The sequence below is a fragment of the Vulpes lagopus genome, chromosome 5 (genome assembly GCF_018345385.1).
Source record: "Vulpes lagopus strain Blue_001 chromosome 5, ASM1834538v1, whole genome shotgun sequence".
NCBI classification, from domain to species: Eukaryota; Metazoa; Chordata; class Mammalia; order Carnivora; family Canidae; genus Vulpes; species Vulpes lagopus.
The window spans coordinates 84,024,094-84,045,387 of NC_054828.1; the positions used below are offsets into that span (position 1 = coordinate 84,024,094).

At 56.0% G+C, this 21,294-nt stretch overlaps 1 protein-coding gene across 1 annotated transcript; it reads left to right on the forward strand.

Annotated features, from left to right (window-relative positions):
- The first annotated feature begins 584 nt into the window (after positions 1-584).
- Positions 585-20,248, forward strand: EMX1 (empty spiracles homeobox 1). Its single transcript, XM_041756607.1, has 3 exons — positions 585-2,307; positions 8,181-8,365; positions 17,551-20,248. The coding sequence occupies exons 1-3, from the start codon at positions 1,269-1,271 to the stop codon at positions 17,716-17,718; spliced, it is 1,392 nt and encodes a 463-aa protein (XP_041612541.1). The 5' UTR covers positions 585-1,268; the 3' UTR covers positions 17,719-20,248.
- The last annotated feature ends 1,046 nt before the right edge of the window (positions 20,249-21,294 follow it).

Here is a 21,294-nt window from a genome sequence, read left to right on the forward strand (position 1 = left end):
GCTGCAGGGTGTGCAGGGTGCGGCCGCCCCACCTCCCCCCTCGCCGCCCCCTCCCCACCTCGCCCAAGGGGGCCGGAACGGCGTCGGCGCGCGGGGGCTTTTCGGAGCAGTCGAGTGGAAAATAGACTTTAACCCGCTTTGTGGCGACGAGGGCGCCCGAAGCGCTCCCCCGGACCAGGGCTCCCGGCGCTCGGGCGGGCCACTCCCAAGACCCGGCCTGGAGTCCCCGCAGAGGCACGCGGCACGCGGCACGCGGCACCCCTGGCCTCAGGGCGCGGGTGGGCCCAGCCCGCATCCGCGCCGCCGGCCGCCGCGACCCACCCGACCCGGCGGCGGCCAGGAAGCGCAGCGCGCGGCTTCCCCTCCCCGCAGGGCGCTGGCAGGTGCGGGTCCCAGCCTGCCCACCCCCGCCCGGCGCCCTCCTAGGCCTCGCTGCGCGGGTTCCTGCGGCCTGGAAGGCCCCGGGGAAAAAGTTTGCGGAGTCCTGGTTCTCCTCACCCTCCCAACCCCGGGAGATTGTTGCAAGACGTGGAAACCTGACGGAGCAGGTGGAAGGTGAGGGTCGGGGAGGCCAGGCGGCCGCTGCGTTCCCGGGGTGGCAGGCGTGTATTCTGGGACACGGGGTCGACTGCTCGGCCAGCTCCAGGTTAAGGCCCGAGGCCCGGGCCTGGCCCGGCCCGCCTGCACCTGGGCCGCACGGCCGGAGAAGGTGAGGAAAGCAGCAGAGCGCCCTGCGCTGACGCCGGCCTTCCCGGTGTGAGCAAGAGCGCGGCGGCCGCGGCCGGGCCAGGGAGGTGCTTCCAAATCCGGACCTGCGGCTTGAAGTCTGCGAAGTGACCGCTCCGCTCGCGCCGTCCCGGGCCTGGCCCCTCGTGAAAAGAGCCGGGCGTCCCCCGCATGGAGCTGCCCCCCGTAACACTCAGGAAACGCGAAGCCCCACGAACAAGGCCGCGGCTTTCAGACCCGGCGAGCGGGAGGGTCCCGGAGGCCGGGGGCGCAGTGACCTGGTTACCGGAGAACGTATTTATTGGGCAAAACCCGCCCTCCCTCCCCTCGGATGGAAGTTGCCTGAGAAGCGAGCCGACATCCCAGGATGAACTGGAGAGGCTTCAATGAGTTACGCATCGGGAAGTGCGGTTTGAGCTTCTCCCAAGCCCCAAGCCCCTCGGACGCCTTCCTCGGCTCCCGCGTGGGCCGAGGCGGTCGGGGCGGTCGCCAGACTCCGCTAAAGGACAGAGACGCGAGGAGGAGCCTGAGGCCAGGGGCCGATGGGGGGTCGGGGAGGCCTAGATAGCCCGGCAAAGGCTCCAGTCCGCTTTTTGCCTCCGACTGCTGGCTCCCTCCCCACCCGCCGTCCCTCGCCCCGCCCCGCCCCGCCCCCCACCTTGGGGCAGGTGAGCGGCGGCCAATGGGCGAGCGCGGGGCAGGTGCTGGCTAACTCGCGCCTCGCGGCGCTGCGGCCGAGGCTGAGCGGGGCAGCGCTGGGAGGACCGGGGGCGGGGGTCGGTCCTGGCTGGCCTCGGGAGGGAGGGGGCCGGGCTCAGCCCCCAGGCCGTGGAGGCAGCTCGCAGCCTCGCCCGGAAGCCGCGCCAGTGCCCGCTCCGGGAGCTGCCCGCTCGGGCCCCGAGGCCGGCGCGCCTGGCCGCGCGCCGTGGCCGGACTCCGCGTTCGCTTGCCCTCACGCCCCTCGCCTCTCGGCGCCTGGCTCGCCGGCGGGGTCTGAGCGCGGGCGGGCGGGCGGGGGAGGTGAGGGGTGCTGGTGTGTGTGCATGTGCCTGGCTGGGTGCACACCCCGCACGGCGGCGGCGCCAGGACGCGGAGCGCTCCCCGGAGCCCGGCTGCCTCCCTCGGCTCTGGCGACCGCGACCATGTTCCAGCCCACAGCCAAGCGCGGCTTTACCATCGAGTCCTTGGTAGCCAAGGACGGCGGCACCGGCGGGGGCACTGGCGGCGGGGGCGCCGGCTCGCATCCCCTGGCGGCGGCCGCCTCGGAGGAGCCGCTCCGGCCCACGGCGCTCAATTACCCTCACCCTGGCGCGGCCGAGGCGGCCTTCGTGAGCGGCTTCCCCGCCGCCGCCGCCGCCGCCGCCGCCGCCGCCGCGGGCGCGGGCCGCTCGCTCTACGGTGGGCCCGAGCTCGTGTTCCCCGAGGCCATGAACCACCCCGCGCTGACCGTGCACCCGGCGCACCAGCTGGGCGCCTCCCCACTGCAGCCCCCGCACTCCTTCTTCGGCGCCCAGCACCGGGACCCTCTGCACTTCTACCCCTGGGTCCTGCGGAACCGCTTCTTCGGCCACCGCTTCCAGGGTGAGTGCCCATGCTGTGCCCGCTCAGGCGGCCGGCCGGCGCCGGCGCTGCGGGGGCGCGGGGAGGCTCGGGGGCGCGCGGGGCTGTGCAGAAGTTGTTGAAACAAGGCTGTGGGTCCGCAGAGGCCGGGTCCCAAGCAGGGAATAGCCGCGCGGGATCCGTTCGCGCTTCTGCGGCGTTGGCTTCCCTCCCCGAGAGCCAGGTTGGGGTCTCCGGGCTTTCCCGGAAACGGTGCGGGTTCGGACGCCAAGCCCGGGCGCATCCTTGCTGCCTCTCCTGATCCTCCCCGCGGCCTGCCGGCATCTCTCGCTGCTGAGCGGGTCCCAGCCCAGAGTGCGCAGCGCCCACCGCCCCCTCCCTCTGCCCGGGCTGGACCTGGGACCCTACCTACTTCGCTCGCACATCCACCACCAGTTCCCAGATATCTGCCCTCTGGCGCGTCCGAGCAGGGTAAAGTCCACCTGCGTGCCCCGGGTCTACGGAGAGAAGGGGCAGCGGGGAGGGCAAACTGGAGAGTTAATGTTCACTGTGGAGTGCTGCACCGTCTTGGGGTGTTTCTCAGCAACCTCGATCCGACTTCTTCAAGTCACAAGTGCCTCTGGGACCTAGGGTCGGGAAGGTTTGCAATAGCAGCCGGCTTCCTCCTCCTCGCGCCGACTCTGGGAGCCCACCCGGCTGCTGCGGGACCCACGGCAGTCCTCTCAGGCAGGGGGCGGGGGCAGAGGGCTTTTAAGGTCGTAGCAAGTGGAGCTCCCGTGTCTTCACCAGGCAATTTGCTAATGAAGATCCCCCACTGGCCTTACAAACGCGCTCACACACGTTTCAATTATCTGACTTTCCCGAAGGAAAGAGAGTTGTATTTGTTGGAGTTCGTTTTCTTCCTTGAATTTGTTAGTTTGTTTCTCTTTTCATGTCTTTTTTTTTTTTTAAAGAATGGCCTTAATTTGTGCAGTAATTGCTTTACTTTCCAGTTTTATTTTGTTACTGTAGACGGGACTGGACCTCAGCCTTTTGAGCCTCCATGCCTCAGAGCTAGGTAACCCGTTTTTTAGTGAAACAAATGAAAAGGATAGAGCTAGAGCTTCAGCTGCCAACCTAATCTGAGGATAAACCATGGTCTCTACACAGTCTGAGGATAAACCGTGGTCTACGCAGTCAAAGTAAACCAGATGTTTGGTACCATTATTTAGATAACAAGAAAAATGATCTTTTGAGGTGTTGGCTGTAGCTGCTGAACTGTTTCACGGAAAATGGCTTTCCTGGTCCAATTTGTCAATTTGCTTAGTTCCATCTGACCAGTAGATACTGACCCAGCAGATCCCACAAAATAAAAAGAATGTAATTACTTGAACAAGAATTTTTTTGTGGGCAGACTTTTCCCCCCTGGGATTCCAAAGATTTGCCCAAAATCATTGGGGGAGGGGGGGGGCCACGGAAGGGAGGGAGTCTGTGGTGTCAGGCGCTTTAGGCAAGAAACCTGTCGATTACAATCATTGTTTACTGCTATAAATGAAGTTTTATTCAAAACTGAATCACCTCGAGGTTCCATGGGCCCAGCCCTGCCTGGGTCTCAAAACCTGGCACCCGTGGGCCGATCTGAGAGTCCCGGCTATTTTTGAACCCCGTCGGGCCGGGGCAGTAGGGGGACCTGTGGTTAGGAGGCTGGTGCGGGGACAGGGGCTCCGAGGAGAGGGCAGGGCCGGTCCTAAGTCCCGTGGTCTCTCTGCTCCTCCGGAGCTGGCCTCCCCGGCTGCGCCCTTGGCTTCGGACCCGGCGCCCCGCTGGTTCACTGTGGAGTGCTCCACCGTCTGCTTTTCCCGCCTCTGGCCTCGTCCCCGCCGGCGCGGGGTGCGGAGGGCCGGGGACACCTCGCGACTGCTCCGGCTCCGGCTCGGGCTCCGGCTCCGAGAGCGTTCCCAGCCCGGCGAGGCCGGATGAATTCTCCGAAAAACCTCCGAAATCGCTGCGGCTCCCTGAGCCATCAGTCCCGGCGGGCACGTTGTCGAGTTGCAAAAACGGTTGGATTTTTTTCTCTCTCTCAAGAACCGTGTCTGGACACGGAGATGGAGCCGTGCGCGGCCGCATTTTTGAACTCGGAAATCCGTTGGACACGGAAGGGCTTTTCCGACCCCGAGACGTTGCGGCTTTGGGTCCGGTCTCGGTGGCGGCGGAGCCGTGCGCGCCCCGGCAGCCTCGAGCCTTGCGGTCACAGCGAGGCCTCGGGGCTGCGGGCCGAGCCGTCCCAGGCCCTCCGGCGCCGTGTTTTCTAGAGAACCGGGTCTCTCCGATGCTCATTTCAGCCCCGTTTTAATGCAAGAAACGAAACCCTACACGAACGAAAAGGAACATGTCTGCGCTCCGTGCGCTGCGCCCTCCGGCAGCGCGGGCCGGCGCGCGGGGAGGCGGCTGCTCCGCTGAGCCCGGCGCTGGGAGAGGACGAGCCCACGCGGGATGGCCCGGATCAGGCGGCGGGATCCCGAAGCCGCTGGCCCCCGAGGCCTGAAGGGGAGGAGCCGGCGGGGACCGGGAACGGGCCGCACTTCGGTGCCATTTCCCCCGGACTCAGCAACTTTCCAGACCCGGGAACGGCGTCTGGAGCGGGCCCCGGGGAAGCCCCCGACCGCAGGAGTCGGCGTCGGTAATGGGCCGGTACTTCAAAGGGCGCCTTTGTTCCGGCGGGAGGAGGGGGAACGAGGCCATCTCCGCAGCTCGGCCGGCCTCTCCCACTCGTCGCCCCGGGCTCCTCCGCCCAGCCGGCCGACCTCGAGCCCCCTGGCCGGCCACGGCCTCTCCAGGAGCCAGTGCAGCGGCTGGCCCGGGCACTTGGGATCCCTAGCTCCCACTTCCAGCCACTTCAGACCTGGGATTTTCTATTGCCAGTCTTTGCCTTGAAAGGACCCGCATTGAGAGGCTGGAGGAAAGCGGGGTGGGGTTCAGTTCCTCCTGGCTCCAGGGAAGGCTAAGTCAGCCTCCTTCCACTTTTCCACCCATCCTTGTCTGAAACTGAACGCCCACTCCCACAGGCCAGAACTACTGCCTGGAAACAGGCCACACTGGCCCCAGCCCCAAGCTTGTTCTGCTCTTGTGGTCCAGTTAAGGGAAACGGAAGCTGTAGACGGATTGTTGAGGCCCCTACCCATCGTGGGTGCCAGCATAGGCACCTAAGGCATCATTCTGTCCATACAGAAACATAGAGCTATTGATCCGTTTGTCCCGATGGTTAGTTTTGCAGGAAACCACCTCTTCCTTACAGGGAAAAGCCTTGCTTCTTTTGAAATCCAAATGTGTCATCACTTTTCAGTATCTTGAGTCATTTTCCTGCCCCTTGCTTCTTCATGGGTGGGTCAGAAGAACCCCAGAATACAGAACCCCTGTATTCTGCACATACATGTGGACATAGATAGAAGGACACATTCTATCTGCCCCGGCAGGACATTATAATAAACCAAAGCAACCTAGCTTTTCCTAAAATAGCCAGACTTGAGGCAAAGGGATGTGTGTATGTCAGAAGGACAGAGATGCTTGGTGCTTCCATCCTCCACTTTGGTTTTATAAAGAGAAACACAGAGAACTCCACGACACAAGTGACCAACACACAGTCCCAGAATTACAAAACAGTCATCAAATATCACACACACACACACACACACACACACACACACACACGGAGGCAGACTGCAGGCCTGCTCACTCAGCCACAGACTGCCCTTGACACCCCTTGCACCCCATTCACTCCCACCTACAGGGTCTCTCCAGGCTGCCACCTCACATTTAACCAGCCTGGGCTAGTTGAGTTGCTGAGGCCAAACCCTGTGAACTCTGGGATAGAGCAAGGCCTTCTCTCTGTCCAGCTCACTTGTGCAGAGGAAAACACTATTAGGACTTCACCCAGGCCCAGAACAATGCTGTTTGTTTGTTTGTTTTAAGCAATTTAACCTCAACAAAGAGTGTTTGCTCCACCCCCGCCCCCACCTTGTCCACCTTTCTCTGGCCTATCACACTGGTACCCACTTAGGACTTTAATTCTTATTCCTACTTGGATCAGGCTCCTCCTTTCATTCCTTCTTAACTCCTGTCTGCCAGACCACCTCCTGTGATCATCTGTCCCCTCCACCATCACCAGGCCCCCACTTTGAAGGACCCACTGCGCAAGGTGCCCCTCCATCTCCCCATGATGTGATGCCACCCCCTTTTGTAGCTGCACAGATCCAGCCACTTGAAACAGAAAAGTGATGGTCAGGGGATTTCATCTCCCCTCTAGCCACCTCGCTCCACAGGAAACCCCAGCAATAAAGTTCACCTGTGTAAATGCCCAAAGAAACCGAAGGACTTAGAGAAAGTAATGCCAGTCAGTTTCCACCACCAGAGGGACATGAAGTTACCAGGAGAGTTTTAGCAATAGCATATCAATTATGTGCCCTTATTTCACTTAGAGAGGTGTTTCCAGAGATGGGAGATCTCCACTGAAATCCAAACAATTGTCTCAAACAGAACAACAGGTCAAATAGGGTAAAACCAGTGGCCATTTCTGAAGAAATTAATTGGACCAGTCAATCTCAACAGCTAACCATGTGAAAACATTCCATCTAGGGCTCTTCGTCGTTGTCAGTGGCTCAGGGGTCATGATATGTGCCACTGCATGAGAATCCATTGGTGACATCAGGGCCTGTTTCAAGTCTGATAGCACGTGCAACCAAGCCAGAGATTGTGTGAAGGCCTAGTGGGGGGGTTTATGGAGAGTAGGGCTGTGGGTGGAAGCTTATTTTGGCTTTTGTAGTTCCTGACCTAACCACCCTGGCATCCAACCCAGTGTCAGCCCCTCCTCCTGCCTGTAGGAGCTGAGTTCCCATGATGGCCAACATTTGCCAAGGGACAATCACACTCTTTGAAAATCTTGTATGGTAGATGGGAGAAAAAGACAGTAGGGAGGCTGGAGCATATATTTACACACGCCCATGCAGAAACCAATATATCTATATCTATATATATTAGAGAGAAAGATGACATCTAGATATTTATACACGTGTTTCTTCAGCACGGGACTATTCAGGGATGAAGCAAGGCCTTTTCCCACCAGAGAGCAGGAGGAGTCTTCTGGGGGAGAGAGGTGGGAAAGGGAGAAGGAAAAGCCTGACCTCAGACCTTCAGGTGTTGCCTGGACCTTGGGCTAGCGGCTAGCCTATTTTTTACCACTAGCAAGGGAGAACCTGGGTCGGTTGGTAGGAATTTTCAAAGGGCTAGCAGCCTGAGCATCTAGCTGCAAGGCTGGTTTAAACAGGTGTGAAAAGAGCGTGCCTTGGGTACCTTCTACTTCCTGAAAATGTGTTTGGCTGAGGGTGCTTAGCAGCCTCACTGTTCCCCTTGTCACCTTCCTGACACCCAGCCCGGTCCCTACTCTTGGCCCTTTTTGAGGGAGCTAGGACAGGGTCAGTGGACAAAGAGAGCTCAGGAGGGACTTTGCCCACCCCCACCCCCACCCCCTCACCCCCCAGCCCCTTCCGCGGCTCCGCTGCTCCGGGCGCTGTGCATTCGGGCCGGCGGGCGCCTCGCTAGGCCCGGGCCCTCCTGGCCTAACCCAGGGATCCGCAGCTCAGCCATTCCCCGCCTCCGGCGACCGACGGGGTAGCTCTGGACCTAGGGAAGTATTCGGGAGGAGAGAGGAGCGGCCTCCAGGAAGCGGCGGCCCCAGGGGAAGGGGAGAAGCGGGGGCGGGAGTCCCGGATTGGAGAGGGTAGCGGAGGGCGCCTGCGAGCGGGGCCAGAGGGCTGGGCTCGGCCGGCTCCCGCGGGACGGCGCGGGCGGCCGGCTGCGGCTCACGGCGCCCCTTCTCTCTGTCTATACCTGCTGTGCTGCCGTCGGCGGCGCGGCCGCAGCGAGCGACGTGCCCCAGGACGGGCTGCTTCTGCACGGCCCCTTCGCGCGCAAGCCCAAGCGGATCCGCACGGCCTTCTCGCCCTCGCAGCTCCTGCGGCTGGAGCGCGCCTTCGAGAAGAACCACTACGTGGTGGGCGCCGAGCGGAAGCAGCTGGCCGGCAGCCTCAGCCTCTCCGAGACGCAGGTAATAACCACCGCGCCGGCCCGCGCTCGGCCCGCGCGCCCAGGTGGAGGTGGGGGCGGGCAGGTGCAGGAGGGCCCGAGTCTCACCCCTACCCCCGCCCCCCGCCGGCCTCCCCGAGGCTCCGTCCCAGCCAGTTCCACAAGCCACCGCCCCCCACCCCGCGGCCCTCCCGCAGAGCTGGCCTCTAGAGCCCCTTCCCTCCCGCTGGGGTTGGCCTCGGCGAGGCCGCAGGGACCTCTGTCAAGCACTAAGGACACACCAGGAGGTTGGAATCAAACCACAACCTGGCCAGCTCTCCAAGCCCATGGGAGGTGCCAGGATATCTCGGGGAGGCGGTCGCCACAGCCGCGCCCGAGCTGTCCTAGTGTCCACGGGAGCCGTCTCAGCCCTGTGGTTGCAGCAGCTCTTCTCCCGCTGCTCCTCTGGGGTGCTCACGCGTTTGTGGAGCGCCCGGGCCGTTCCTGTACTGGCCCTGCTGCTGTTCACGGGCAGAGCTGGGGGAGGCCTCGGCTGCCCACCAGCGGACGTGCTGTGGGGAGAGAGCCTCAGGCTACCAACATCAAAAGCAGAGGAGATTAGCCAGGAAGGGGCCAGCCCTGCTTGGGGTCCGAGGGTGGCATTGATCTCTGCGCAGGCAGGCTGGTAGGGCTCTGGAAACTGGTGTCTGGGCACACAGACATGTGAGGAACCTGGGAATGGTGGGAAAGTAGATTCTGGGACTGTATTCAGACACTTAAAGGGCTGTTGAGTTGGGGAGGGAACAAACTCCCAAGGTGTGGAGAGGTTTTTGTACTGGGGGAAATTATGGTTACCACGTAGCATTTTTATGATAGATAATTAAGGGGAAAAAAAGATTTAAAGAACTAGATTGGAGTCATAGGGAGGCATATTTGGGTTTATTGTAAGTAAAGACTTTGCCATAAATAAATGCTGCCTGGAAGCACCGCCTAAGCTCTTGGTCTCCGGGAGTAGGACGTGCTGTAGGGGCCGGCTGCTGCCCTGGAGGCGGATTTCGGTGTCTGGATGGGCCTCGGGAGACCTTACTCCCATCCAGCCCTCACAGCTCCCAGATTTGCAAATGAGAAAGGTCCACTTGCCCTCGCAGGGGCTCCCACCCCGCCCGCTTTTTATCAGCCTCTCCCCTTTCTTGCTGGTCAGGTCTCCACTATACCACCATCTTCCTTCCTAGTTCAGGACCTCAGAGGAGGTGCCTGGCGGGGGGGAGGGCAGCCTGGGGCTTTCCAGGGGAGTAGTGAAGGGGGCTCAGTGGGGGGGTGGGTCCAGACCCTAAGTGCCTCCCCAGCTCCCTTGGCCAGCATCACCCGCCAGTCCAAGCGTCCTATTTTGGTTTCTATTGTCGTCTTATCTGTCTGATGCCCCATTTAATCACGCCTCTGCAGGACCTGTGCTTTTTCAGATTTGCTAGCTGGGCTGTTCTAACTGCACAGATAAAGCTTACAACACAGCAGAGTTAGTTTTTAAAATGTTTTAAAGAAATATATGCTAAAAAAAAAAAAAAACCCAGGTTAATAAAATAATACTCCGTTCCCTCCTGGCAAACCTTGTTTTAAAATTGTTGTCTAAAACAAAGCATCAATTAAAGAATGGTGTTTATAGTTAACATCATTTAAAAAGTATTAGTTATTAAATTTTAATTGCAAAAGTGTAAGAAAACAAAATGGTTTATAATCCTCCCACCCACAGATTAACACTTGTTGAAATAATGTCATTGTTTTTAAACTTTCGGTTTTTTAGCTCAGTAAGAGCATTTTTAATTAACTTTCTTTCAAACCGAATCTAGCTGCCTATTTGCCCCCAACAATGCCAGTTAGTAAATGTAATGATTGTTTCCTTCGTTTTTTATTATGTTTCAAAAATATCTAAAACAAAACCCGATGAAATAATGTAATATATCCAGCTTAACTACCAAAATTCATGTCTAATCTTGTATCTATAGATGTGCTGGTTTTAGCATATAGAACAAAAAACAATAGAACTCTGGAAGGTTTGAGCCTGAGACACCTCCCTGTAGAGGTTTGTCTTTCCAGGTCAGGGCTCTGAGATAGAGATGGATTGGGCAGGGCTCCCTAGGCAGGCAGATTGGATTTCATTATCTTTCCCCTTGCTGACTGCCTGTGACTTTGGGCGAGTTACTCAACCTCTCTGAGCTCTGGTTTTCTCACCTGGAAAACAGATTGTTTAAAGATCAAAGACTTCCAAAAGGAATTCAAATAATGTTGATTCTCATCCCCAGTCTTTCCCTTCCCTCTGTTTAAAGTAGTATGTCGTTAGTGTTACAATAAGCCCCTTACCTGGGTGTCCTGAGCAGTCCAGAGTTCCTTCTGCCATACCCGGTGTCCATCATCATCATAGCTGTCTTTCTGTCCCTCTTGTAAACTTATCATTTGGACTTAGGCTATATTATTAACGAATCACCCATCTTGCAGTATTTTCTGGGCAAGCTTACCTGTCATTTCCAGCTCCTGGCTATTTGTCAAGCGTGTGTCTGCCGTCAGCCCCCTGCCATCGATTTCTGCTGTCAGTGTCTACATTTGTCTCTTGGAGCTCTCTGATCCATCCTGCACAGATAGCTGTTTTATATCTAGCCACGTACTTCTGTCTGAGCTCATTAAACTGCCGCTCCAAAGCAGGTTAATTTATAATTCCTATTTTCTATTGATTACAATCTTCTTCTTCCTAACAATAGCTCTCACTTATCCAACTGTTTATTATTGCCTTATCACCTATTCTGCTTTCTCTTCTGTGTATCTACCATCCATCTCAAGCTTCCATCTCTATAGGTCTAGTTAGCTACTGACAGCATATTCATATGTCTGCTAGTGCTTACCTATCACGTCATCAGCTCTCCCTTTATCTTCTTTCTGGGCCTCAGTTGCTGTATCTGTAAGATTTAATGAAACGAACTCCTTGGTTCTTTCCAGCCCTGAGTTTCTGGCTCATCTATATTCCGCTTCTCTTTCTATATGATGCTTCCTCCAAGTTCTCAGAGCTCACAGCACATCTCCCATGTATCATAATATGCACAGGACTTTGCTGTTGTTAAATCATCTACCATGTCCAAATGTCATTCTGTAGACTGGCTAGATCTATCTCCCAAAGAAATCTTACAATGCAGATTCCCAGATCCCATTCAGGAGATTCTCTTAAGAGTTCCAGGATAGGATCCAGGAAATGTTCTTAAAACAGCTCTCTGGGTGATGAACAAGTCAGCTCTGGGAGCCAGAGGTCAAGCATTCCTCCTTCTCTCCCTATGCTAGGGTCCAGCTCAGTGAGGAGCAAGGAGTAGATGCTCCATAAAACATGTATTCAACGAATAGGCAAATTTCTTTTGATTGTACACATATCCATGCGTTAACTTCTCAGCTGTTTCCCTTGTTTTCCGTAGTCACCGGCCCCTCCCTGTCCCTCTGTTTTCTGTCTTTCCCTTGCACTTTAATTTATACGATCTAGTTTTATCCACCAGTTCATGGATAAAACTTCTGTGAGGGTTAAGGAAATCACTGTGTGGATCTTAACTCAGAGCTCAGGGGTCTCTGTATGCTCAAAGCTTTAGTACGGAGTGTTGGGAGGAGGGCACCCTGAACTTCTTTGTGGAGGCAGGTTTGTATGTTTGGTTGAGAGTTGGGTATTTATGCTGGGATAGCCACAGGTCAATCCAGGAAGTGGAAGGAGCGGTCTTGAGAAAGGGCTGGTTCTCCTTTCTGACTGATTATTCGCTCCTCACTGCTGTCTATGGTGCGGCCTCAGAGTCTGACCTGGAAGACTGGATGATGTCCATCTAAGTTTCAGCTCTCGTGAGGCAGACCCAGATTTGGGTCAGATCAGAGCTGTGAGTGAAAGTGAATGTGTGTGTGTGTGTGTGTGTAATGGGTGTGTCTAACATGTATGTGCTACAGTGTGGGCCACATACAGGCAGTGTGATTGATGCCCAAAGCTCAGGTGGATATCATATATACACATGGTGTAGAATGCAGCTCAGGTGCTTATGTGCATGTGTGGGGTGGCACGTTAGTTTTATGGGGAATGGAGAAAACATTTGGTTGCTCCAGGCTGACTGTTGGTCACTGTTTCCAGCTGCCCCTCCTGTTCTGAACAGTTCAGCAGGTTTTTCTTCACCTTCTCTGGCTCTGAGTTCAGTTGAGCTATGAGGGAAAGCTTGGAGATTCCTCATTTAGTGATGGGGGTAAAATGTAAAGTGTGCACACTTGCAGAACATGCACAGGATGAGTGACTGGAGTCTCCTTGAAGTCACACTGTGGGCTGAAGAAAGTGAGGGGAGACCTGCATGGGTGGAAGTTTCCCTAAAGACCTCAGGCCCAGAGAGCTTGGAAGGATGCATAGGATTCTAGGTTGGTGGGAAGGAAGGGGAGGATTTGAAGTGGGTGGATTAAAACAGAGCAGGGGCTGTCAAGTTTGGCCACCATCTTGGGGCCCAAGAACAGGTGGGGAGGTCTTAGAAGGAAGGAGTATATGGTTACCTGCCTATGGGTTTTTTCCCCCAGCGGTATTGGTAAGGAGACTTTTTGGGGTCCATTCCCGCTCTGAAAAGCTTTGCTTTTTAGGTGATAGATGAAAAGGAGATATCCAAATGACTTGAATTTTAGGGAAAGGTCAAGAAGCCTTTGTTACTAGCTCACTGTGGGTTCTGAAATGGATTCGTCTCTTCTCCAAGGATTTCTGCATCACTCAAGTTCCAGGAGTCCAGTGGGAGGCAGGACAGGGCAGGAGAGGTAAGAGAGACGGGAGTGGTTCTTTAGGGCCTTGTCCTGAGGAGGCAGATGAATCTGTGACGTCTCTCTGAGAGTGAGGGCAAGCATCCAGGATGGTCTGACAGAGGAGGAGATAAGAAGGCTTAGGGAGATTTAGGCTATGCTTGATGGTGAGTCAGAGATGGCCTCAGTTTGGTGGGGTGAGGGCTGAGCCTAGCATGACATTGGGTTTGACCCTGAGAGTGGGAGTAGCTCAAATAATAGGAAATGAATCTCCAGCAGAGAGGGGTATGACCTTGATAGGGTGTTTGAACTCCTTGAGGACAAGTATTCTCCTGAAAGTATGCAGGCAGGACCACAGACTCTTCCATTTGGGGTGGGCTAAAGTTGGGGGCTAGTAGAAACAAAGGGGTACAAATCTGGGTCATTCAAACAGTAGGTTATTCAAAAGTAAAGTCCAAAATACTTGGCTGGATGGAGCTGTAGTTTGCTTGTGTGTTAGTTCCTCTGTCCATTCATTTGCTCATTAATACATGCATACCTTCATTCATTACTGTATACATATATCCGTCAGTCCGCTAATATATTAATTAATTAATTAATTCATTCATTCATTCACAGCATCTTCTTCATCTCATTTGACTCATATGGACCCTTGTGCCTCTCAACAATAGGTCTCTTTCTCTCCCCCACATTCTCCCTGGAAGTGGTTAATCCAGTCCACAACATGGAGAATTAAGACCTGACCCTGTTGTAGAAGTGTTCACTGTACTCAGCCTAAAAAGAATCCCATCTCTCCAGTAGTTGCACTTCCCAAACCCCTTTTCTGATGAGACCTCAGTCCCCCCACCATTGATTTTCTTGGGCTCCCCAGTTCTCCCTTGCCAATAGCATAGCACCAGGTCACTTGACCTGTGCCCAACTTGCTGAACAGACTGGGAGGTGCCCACTGGGACATTAGGGTAGAGTTCTCCAGGTTCCCATAGCCTGATGAGGAGACAGAGGTTCAAGTACACAAATTAATGCACTGCTAGGGTCACTGTTGCTGAAACAGGGAAAATGATTAAAGAAGCACAAACAGGCTGTGGGGCAGGTCCAGGCCAGGAACAGCTGAGCAGGATTTTGAAGGCCAAGGAAGAGTACCCCAGGTGAGGTAACTCAGGCAAAAGTAGAGAATCTGGGAAGGATCTGGCTTCTCTGAAAAACTAAGATGTTCAGTGAAATGGGGACTTCAGAGACCACAGGGAACCTCTCTCCAAACCCAGAGAAGTCGGGGATGGGAGAGGGGGTTCCTTTAGCCAATATCCCAACTGTGTCTTTGGGGTCTAGTGTGGGGGTATTGCGGGGAGGCAGGTGCATAAGGAGCAGAACCTGGTAAAGCTGGCTCCCACGGAGCTGGTAGCCACACTACATGATCTGGTTCCTTTCTAGGGCCTCCATCATCTAGGGAGAGGGCTCTGGGGTGACCCCAGATTGCCCTGCTCCGTGTTGACTCTTGTCTCCTACTAGACTCCGAGCCCAATTCTTTTAAGTAAAAAATAACTATGAATTGTTATCAGTAACACATTAAAGAAAAGACAGAAAAGTGAAAAGAAGAAAGAAACGTCACCCACACTTTATGTATGTTTCCTTCTAGTCTTTTTCCCCCCATGCATAGATTTTGTTTTCCTATGGTGGTGATCACACTGTGCCCAAACTGCCTCCTGCCATTTCCACTGATATTATTAAGTCATAAGATTCCCCTGTTATTACAGTCTTTGTAAACAGCATCTGGTCACCCAGCCTAAGGCTGTTCACAGGATAGCCAGTCTGCTGAGGGAGACAGTTTACATCCCTGTTTCTAGAAAGCTGCCTCCTTGACCCCAGTCGTTTTTATGGAGAAAATATTCAGCATCACCTTTCATTTGGGTGTGCCAGGAAGCTGGCCCTTGCCTGAGAGCATATCCCATGCCTGGGGTTCCACCATTGGAGACTTTGCTTCTTTGGGCCAGTGTTGTGGGGCAAGGGGAGGAAGCAGGGTCCATCCCACTACAGATAAGTCTCTTTCCTAGAAGGAGACTTAGGAGTGTGTGTGGGAGGGAGAAGGGGCAGAAAGGGGCCCTTGGCGCTGGTGTTGCCCAGAGCTTCTCAGGGTTGCCCCATCACTAGGCTGGGGGTGCTTAGCCCTTGGCCAACCCCGTGGGCTCTCAGAAATGCTGCTCCAGCCTGCATCTAGGCCTGAGTCATGCACATGCTGTGCACAGGAGCTCACCCACCTACTGGATGGCATAGTGTCAGGGGGCTCTAGGGTAGGGAGTGGGGGCCAGGCAGGCTGCCACGTAGTTGTGCTGAGAATCACCCAGGGCCCAGCCAGCCCTGTGCCCATAGAAAGGCATTTATGGAATCTAGAAGTCTTGAACTCAGAGTGTCTACCATTCTCCCTTGTCTATGCAGGCGATGGGTTTGCACCCTGCCCTAGAAATGAGGGAAGAAGATCTCCTCTGACACCATCTACTAAGGCCAGGTGCCTCATTTCTTCCTGTCCCTGGCTGGCTGCTTCACCCAAGTCCCTCTGGTGCTCTAAAATCAAAGGGCAGGGCTGACCCTGGGAAGGGGGCGCTATTAGGGGAAGCCTTGGATTGGCTGTGCTCCAGGAACGGGACAGGGTATAGTGTCTGGGTAGTACAAAGGTAGAGTGTCCTGGGCAGGAAACTACTTCCTGGGCCCAGATGCCAGGCCTGCTTTTGGCTGCCACTGCCTGGCTCTATGGCTCAGGCCTGGGCTTTTCAGCCCTTCTCAGGGACTAGCCGCTGGACTGTGGAGTCTTCTGAGGACTGTTTCTGGTCTCACCCCGGGTTCAAGGATCTTCCCTTAGCAGCCACTGCTGCCAAAACCAAGGTGTTCATCATCATTCCACACTCACAATGTACCCTCACCACCGGCAAGGACACCGTGTATCACCCAGCTGTCGCTGACAGCACCTACTTGCCGTATAAATAAGCTGTTGTTTTCAGGAAACCATCCACGTCTTGTAACCCTGCCATCTCTGCATTAACCTTCCACAGGGACCCTCTGGAGCAAAAGCCCAAGAGGTGCCCTGGAGCTGCAAGGGCCCCAGAAAACCTCTCTCCTATGAATGAGGGACTTAAACCCAGAGTGGGGAAGGGACTTAGCAAAGGATCAGCACCCAGCCTCACTTTCACCAGCTCTGAGGATGGGGCGGATGGCCTGGCTCTGCAAGGCTCTGCAAGGCTCTGCAAGGAGAGAACTGCAGGGTCAGGAGGAGTTGACAGACTGGGTGAGGCTTTCTCCACAGTCCTCAAGCACTAAGACTAGTTAGGGAGCTGGGGTAGCCCTCCTAGATCATGCACAAGAGGTTGTTAAAAGCTGTATCCTGGACACTGAGCAAATGCTGGGGGAAGCGGGAGAGGTGAGGGGTGATTAGAGATTCGACTAAATATGGGGAGGCTTCCTGGAGGAGGTGGGTGTAGCATTGTAGACCTGTCCTTCCCTCCAAGCCCCCACCACCCATCACAGAAGACAGTTGTCTGCTTTTGAACTTTCCCCTCGTCAGGAGTCTCACTGACTGACACAGAAGTGGGGAGCCTTCTCTGTTCAAGAGGAGCTCACATCTGTACCCTGCGATTTCTCCTATATCACCTATTCCCTTATTTGGATGGGATGCAGAGGCCAGTGCTTTGGGGGCAGGAAGCTTAGAGCACTGCCCCCAGGTGGGGCTTCAGACACCCCTATGTCTAAGGAGGAGGAGGCCCCATCAGTGGATTTCAGACTACCCTGAGTAGCTACCACCTGAGCGGCCAGGCTTCTTACCTGCCCAGCTCAGCCTCTGATGGGGGATGACCTGACATGGCTCACAGGGTCCCCTGGAGAAACAGACTGACCTAGGTGATGTTGGAGCCTTGAGTGGTGGGGTCTGTGACCCTAGGAGTGCCCTGGCTGTCCTGGGCATTGCTCTTGCTGTGGACATCACCTCCTGGTTATGCAGCCATGTCCACTCTGCCTCTTTGTGCTGCAAAGAGCATGGGGTGACTGGGCAGCGGGGGTTGAGGAGAGGCTCATGAGGACTCATGCAATGACTTTTCATCTGTTCGTCTACTTACTATTTAACCCAACCTCGTAAAGGAGCAATTATTATCTCTTCTCTAGAAATGTGCTGGGCTGCAGAGCCTGGATTCCTCCCATCCACTGTGCTTGGGCTACCGGATGCTCGGCAGCTCCATGACTGCTCCCTTTCCTTTGCCAGAGGGACTAGAAGATGGTGCCTCTTGGCCCACTGTGTCCTCTCCCTGCGCCACCCCCTTCACATCTGGAAGTTAGTCTTTCAGACCCAGCAAGGACCCTGGCCTTGGTCTCCCCATCTGGCTCCCAGCTCAGCCTGGGTGCTGAGGCCCCAGTAGCTACCCTGGGGGGCCTCCTGGGTGTTTCTTACTTCTACCCCCTCCCTCCCTGGCCCAGGTGAAGGTGTGGTTCCAGAACCGGAGGACAAAGTACAAGCGGCAGAAGCTGGAAGAAGAGGGACCGGAGTCTGAGCAGAAGAAGAAAGGTTCCCACCACATCAACCGGTGGCGCATCGCCACGAAGCAGGCCAACGGGGAGGACATTGATGTCACCTCCAATGACTAGGGTGGGCAGCCACGGATCCAGGAGGGCAGAGCCTCTGCTCGCTGCTGGCCAGGCCCCCCCGGGTGGGCCCAGCTGGACTCTGGCCGCTCCCCCGCCAGGCTTCAGGGAGGCCTCGAGTCACGGCCCCACAGGGCTTGGAGCCTGGGGCCACCACTGACAGAGGGACAAGAAACGGGCTGGCCAAGGCCCGGGACTCCACCTTCTCCTCGGAGAGCCCGCCTGCCTGGGCAGGCCGCCAGCCTCAGCAGCCTCCCAGCCACTCTCCACTTCTCCGATCTCCTGTTTGTTTTGATGCATTTCTGTTTTAATTTATTTTCCAGGCCCTTGCTGTAGTTCTTAGTGATCCCCTTGTATCTCCCTTCCCTATGGGAATAATAAAAGTCTCTCTCTTAATGACACGGGCATCCAGCTCCACCCCCAGAGCCTGGGAGCCTGGGAGGTGGCTTCCGGCTCTGGGGACCAGCTGGGACTGGCAGACCAAGCTTGTATAGTGCCCGGGAGCCCAGGGTTGGGCCTTGGAGACTCAGCTCATTAACTTCTCTCCTTCGTTGATGGTCCACCCTGGCTCCAGCTCCAGCTATCTAGTGAGAGACACTGAGGCTGGACATGGGGAAGGATCACCCTGTGACTTAAAAGAGGCTATCTACGTTCAGGTCTTCCCAGGCTTTTAGAGTAATGGGAAACAGGGCCATGTGGCTTTAAGGAGAGAGAACCGGTGCACTTCTGCATACTGAGAGACTCTGGTGGCTCCTCCAGTTGAGGAGAAACTAGAGAAAAAAGAGACTATTGGGAGCTAAGGGATAGAGCACCATTCACAGAAGTTGACTATCCCAGCCCCAGGTCCTGGCCCCACCAGGATGTTCATCCATCCCCGGAGAACCCCTCCTATGCAGATGAAAGCTTCCGAGATGGGGTGTAAGGCTGAACCTACAACCTGTCCCCAGGGATGCAGGGTCTCTAGTCAGGAAAGAGCAACAAGGCAGGGCCCAACTGAGCTTTTAGTTCACCAGCCCTTCTGCTCATCCCCTTGCCTTTCCTTAAAAGCAAAACCTGTATTCCTAACAACCTCTCCCTTATGATATCCAGACCTGTCTTCACTTCTTTACCTCCCACGTGCTCCCCAACTCTCTGCTAATGCCAATCACCTCACCAGTCACCAATCATTACCACCCCTGGGGGCCAAACTCAGATGCTTCCTGTTTGGCTTCACCTACATGCCACCGATCTTCTGGCCATTCCCTCCCGCACCCCTCCCTGCCTTAGTCCCAGTACCTCCGACACTGTCACCTCTGGCCTCTCCGAGTCCTCCCATCTCATCCTGGCCTCATTGCCCCTGCCCACCATAGGGGAAGTCCTTGCGCCTCCTGCCTCTTCACTGTGCCCTCCTGGGCCACACATCCACGTCCAGGACTTCTCCTGGCTCCCTGGACTCCTTCCAGCAGACCTCTGCCAAGCTGCAGACCCACCGAGCCAGCTGCCCACATCTGTTGCACTCAGGCCTTCGGCCCCTCGAACCCAACACATACACAGCTGACTCATCTCCCTATCCATTCTCCTCCAGGACTGCCCACCTCGGGGCCAAGGTTTCTTCTCCCTTGGGAAGCAATGTGCATGGCTCTTGGGGGGTTGGGAGGGGTTGGGAAGGAGTGGTAGACAGAATGAGGTTTGTGTGGGTGTCAAAGATGAGGCCCCTTCAAAGGAGGACCTCCATAGAGTGGCTAGGTTTCTCTTCCTTGAACCCAAGCAGGACTGTGTCACACCCTTCCTAAGCCCTCCACTCTACCCCCTACTTCTTTCCCACCCTTGGCCTCTCCTACCTCACTCCTGGTGTCCTCTGCTTCAGTCTTGCCCATGTCATTCCTGTCCCCCAGTGAGCCATGGGTTTTGCCTGTGCTGTGCCTTTACTTAATGCTTCTCTTGGCTCCTGGAATGTGCTGGGGGCTTGATCAATGTTGATGTCAATGTTGAAGACTTGATGCCTGGGGCACACAGGGATCCGAGCCCAGAAGGCCCTTTTGCTGGGACTGTCAGCATCTCACTTGGGTCCAGTCAATGCTAGAAACCAAAGGGCTTCTCCCATCCCAATGCCCCGCCTCCCCATCAACCAGGAAACACATTCCTCACATGTTGAACGTCCTAACTTCAAGGTGCATTCTCTCACTGCCAAGCAGGTGGATAACCCCTGGGGAGCGTGCACACACAGGGAGGGTGAGGTCGAGAAGGAGAGGCATTCTTTTGGCACCGGCGGGGGCAGAGGAATGGGTGAGCTGTTCCTCTCAAGATTCTCTCACTTGGTGGGGGAGGGGGTGCATGAGGATCACAGCAGAGCAGCCCCTGCCATCCAGATAAAGGGCTGGAAAGGACCCAAGGAAACCTGCCAATCTTCCTAGGCCAGGCCTGCGAGGGGTGGGGCGGGAGTCCCCACCGCACTCCCATCCACCCCCCCGTGTTGTGCCTCTCCCTGCAGACGGTAAATATTGGTGTTGTGACTTCATTAATAAAGGCTTCTGTGAGCCTGAAAAACATGGAATCAGGATGAACTATTTTCTGAGCTGCCGGCTTGCCAGGTTTGCTAATTTGGGAGTTTTTGGGCCCTCTCCAGGGAACAAACCAAAGTTTCTCTTGAAGAGACACAGATGCAGCCGGGAAGGGGAGAAGAAGCCGAGGAATGATGCTCTCCCGTCCCTCCCTCGACTGCTCCTTCCTCTTGGAGATCAGGGCCCAGTAGGTGGGCAGGTGGGCAGGGGGGCAGGGGCTGCTTGGCCAGGCTTTCCCTGAATGAACCTGGTGATGTCATGTCCCCTCAGCTGGGCTGGCCTCCCGGGCACTGCAGAGTCAGATGGCTGACGTACTGATGACAGGCGACAACCCCATGTTGCATGTGGCTTAAGTGGAGGGAACATGGGGCAGCTGTTCTTAACTCTCGTGGCCCAGGCCATGTGCCTCAGCTTCAGAGAATGATCTTTACACTCCTCTCCTCCATGGAACTTTCCGAAATTAGTCCCCATGGCTCCGTAGCAACGTGGCTTGTGCTCTCAGCATCTCTGCACTTGGTTTTCACCAACTCCTCCTCAGGGGTGCTGTGACTGCTTCCCGTGGGGCTTCGTGGAGCCCTTGCCTAGGGAACTGGGTTCTGCCCCAGAGGGAGCCAGGCGGGGCCCCCAGGCCTCTGCCAGAGCCCCTGCTCCGGGCAGCCATGCAGGGGGAGGGGCAGGGAGGCCAGCAGGCTGAGTGGTGCAGGCCCAGCCAGCTTTCCTGTCAGACAGGCGCTGCCAATGCGGAGCCAGACATCGGGAACAGGTTTAACCAATTACCCGAGCGCCCCATCTGCTGTCTGGGGTGTGTGTGAGGGTGAGTGCATGTGAGGGTGTCTGGGAGTGTCTGGGAGGGCTGTGGGCGTGTGTGCGCGAGTGTGACTGTGTGGGTGTGTGTGGGTGTGCGGGTGTGCACGTGGGCGGAGTATGCTGCCTGTCTCAGTCGTACCCCTTCATTTGTCAACCTATGGCCACCAGCTTCTGGTCTTCCTGTCTCCCCAAGACCTGGGGGTCTCCGTGAACAGCTCACCCATTGCCCTGG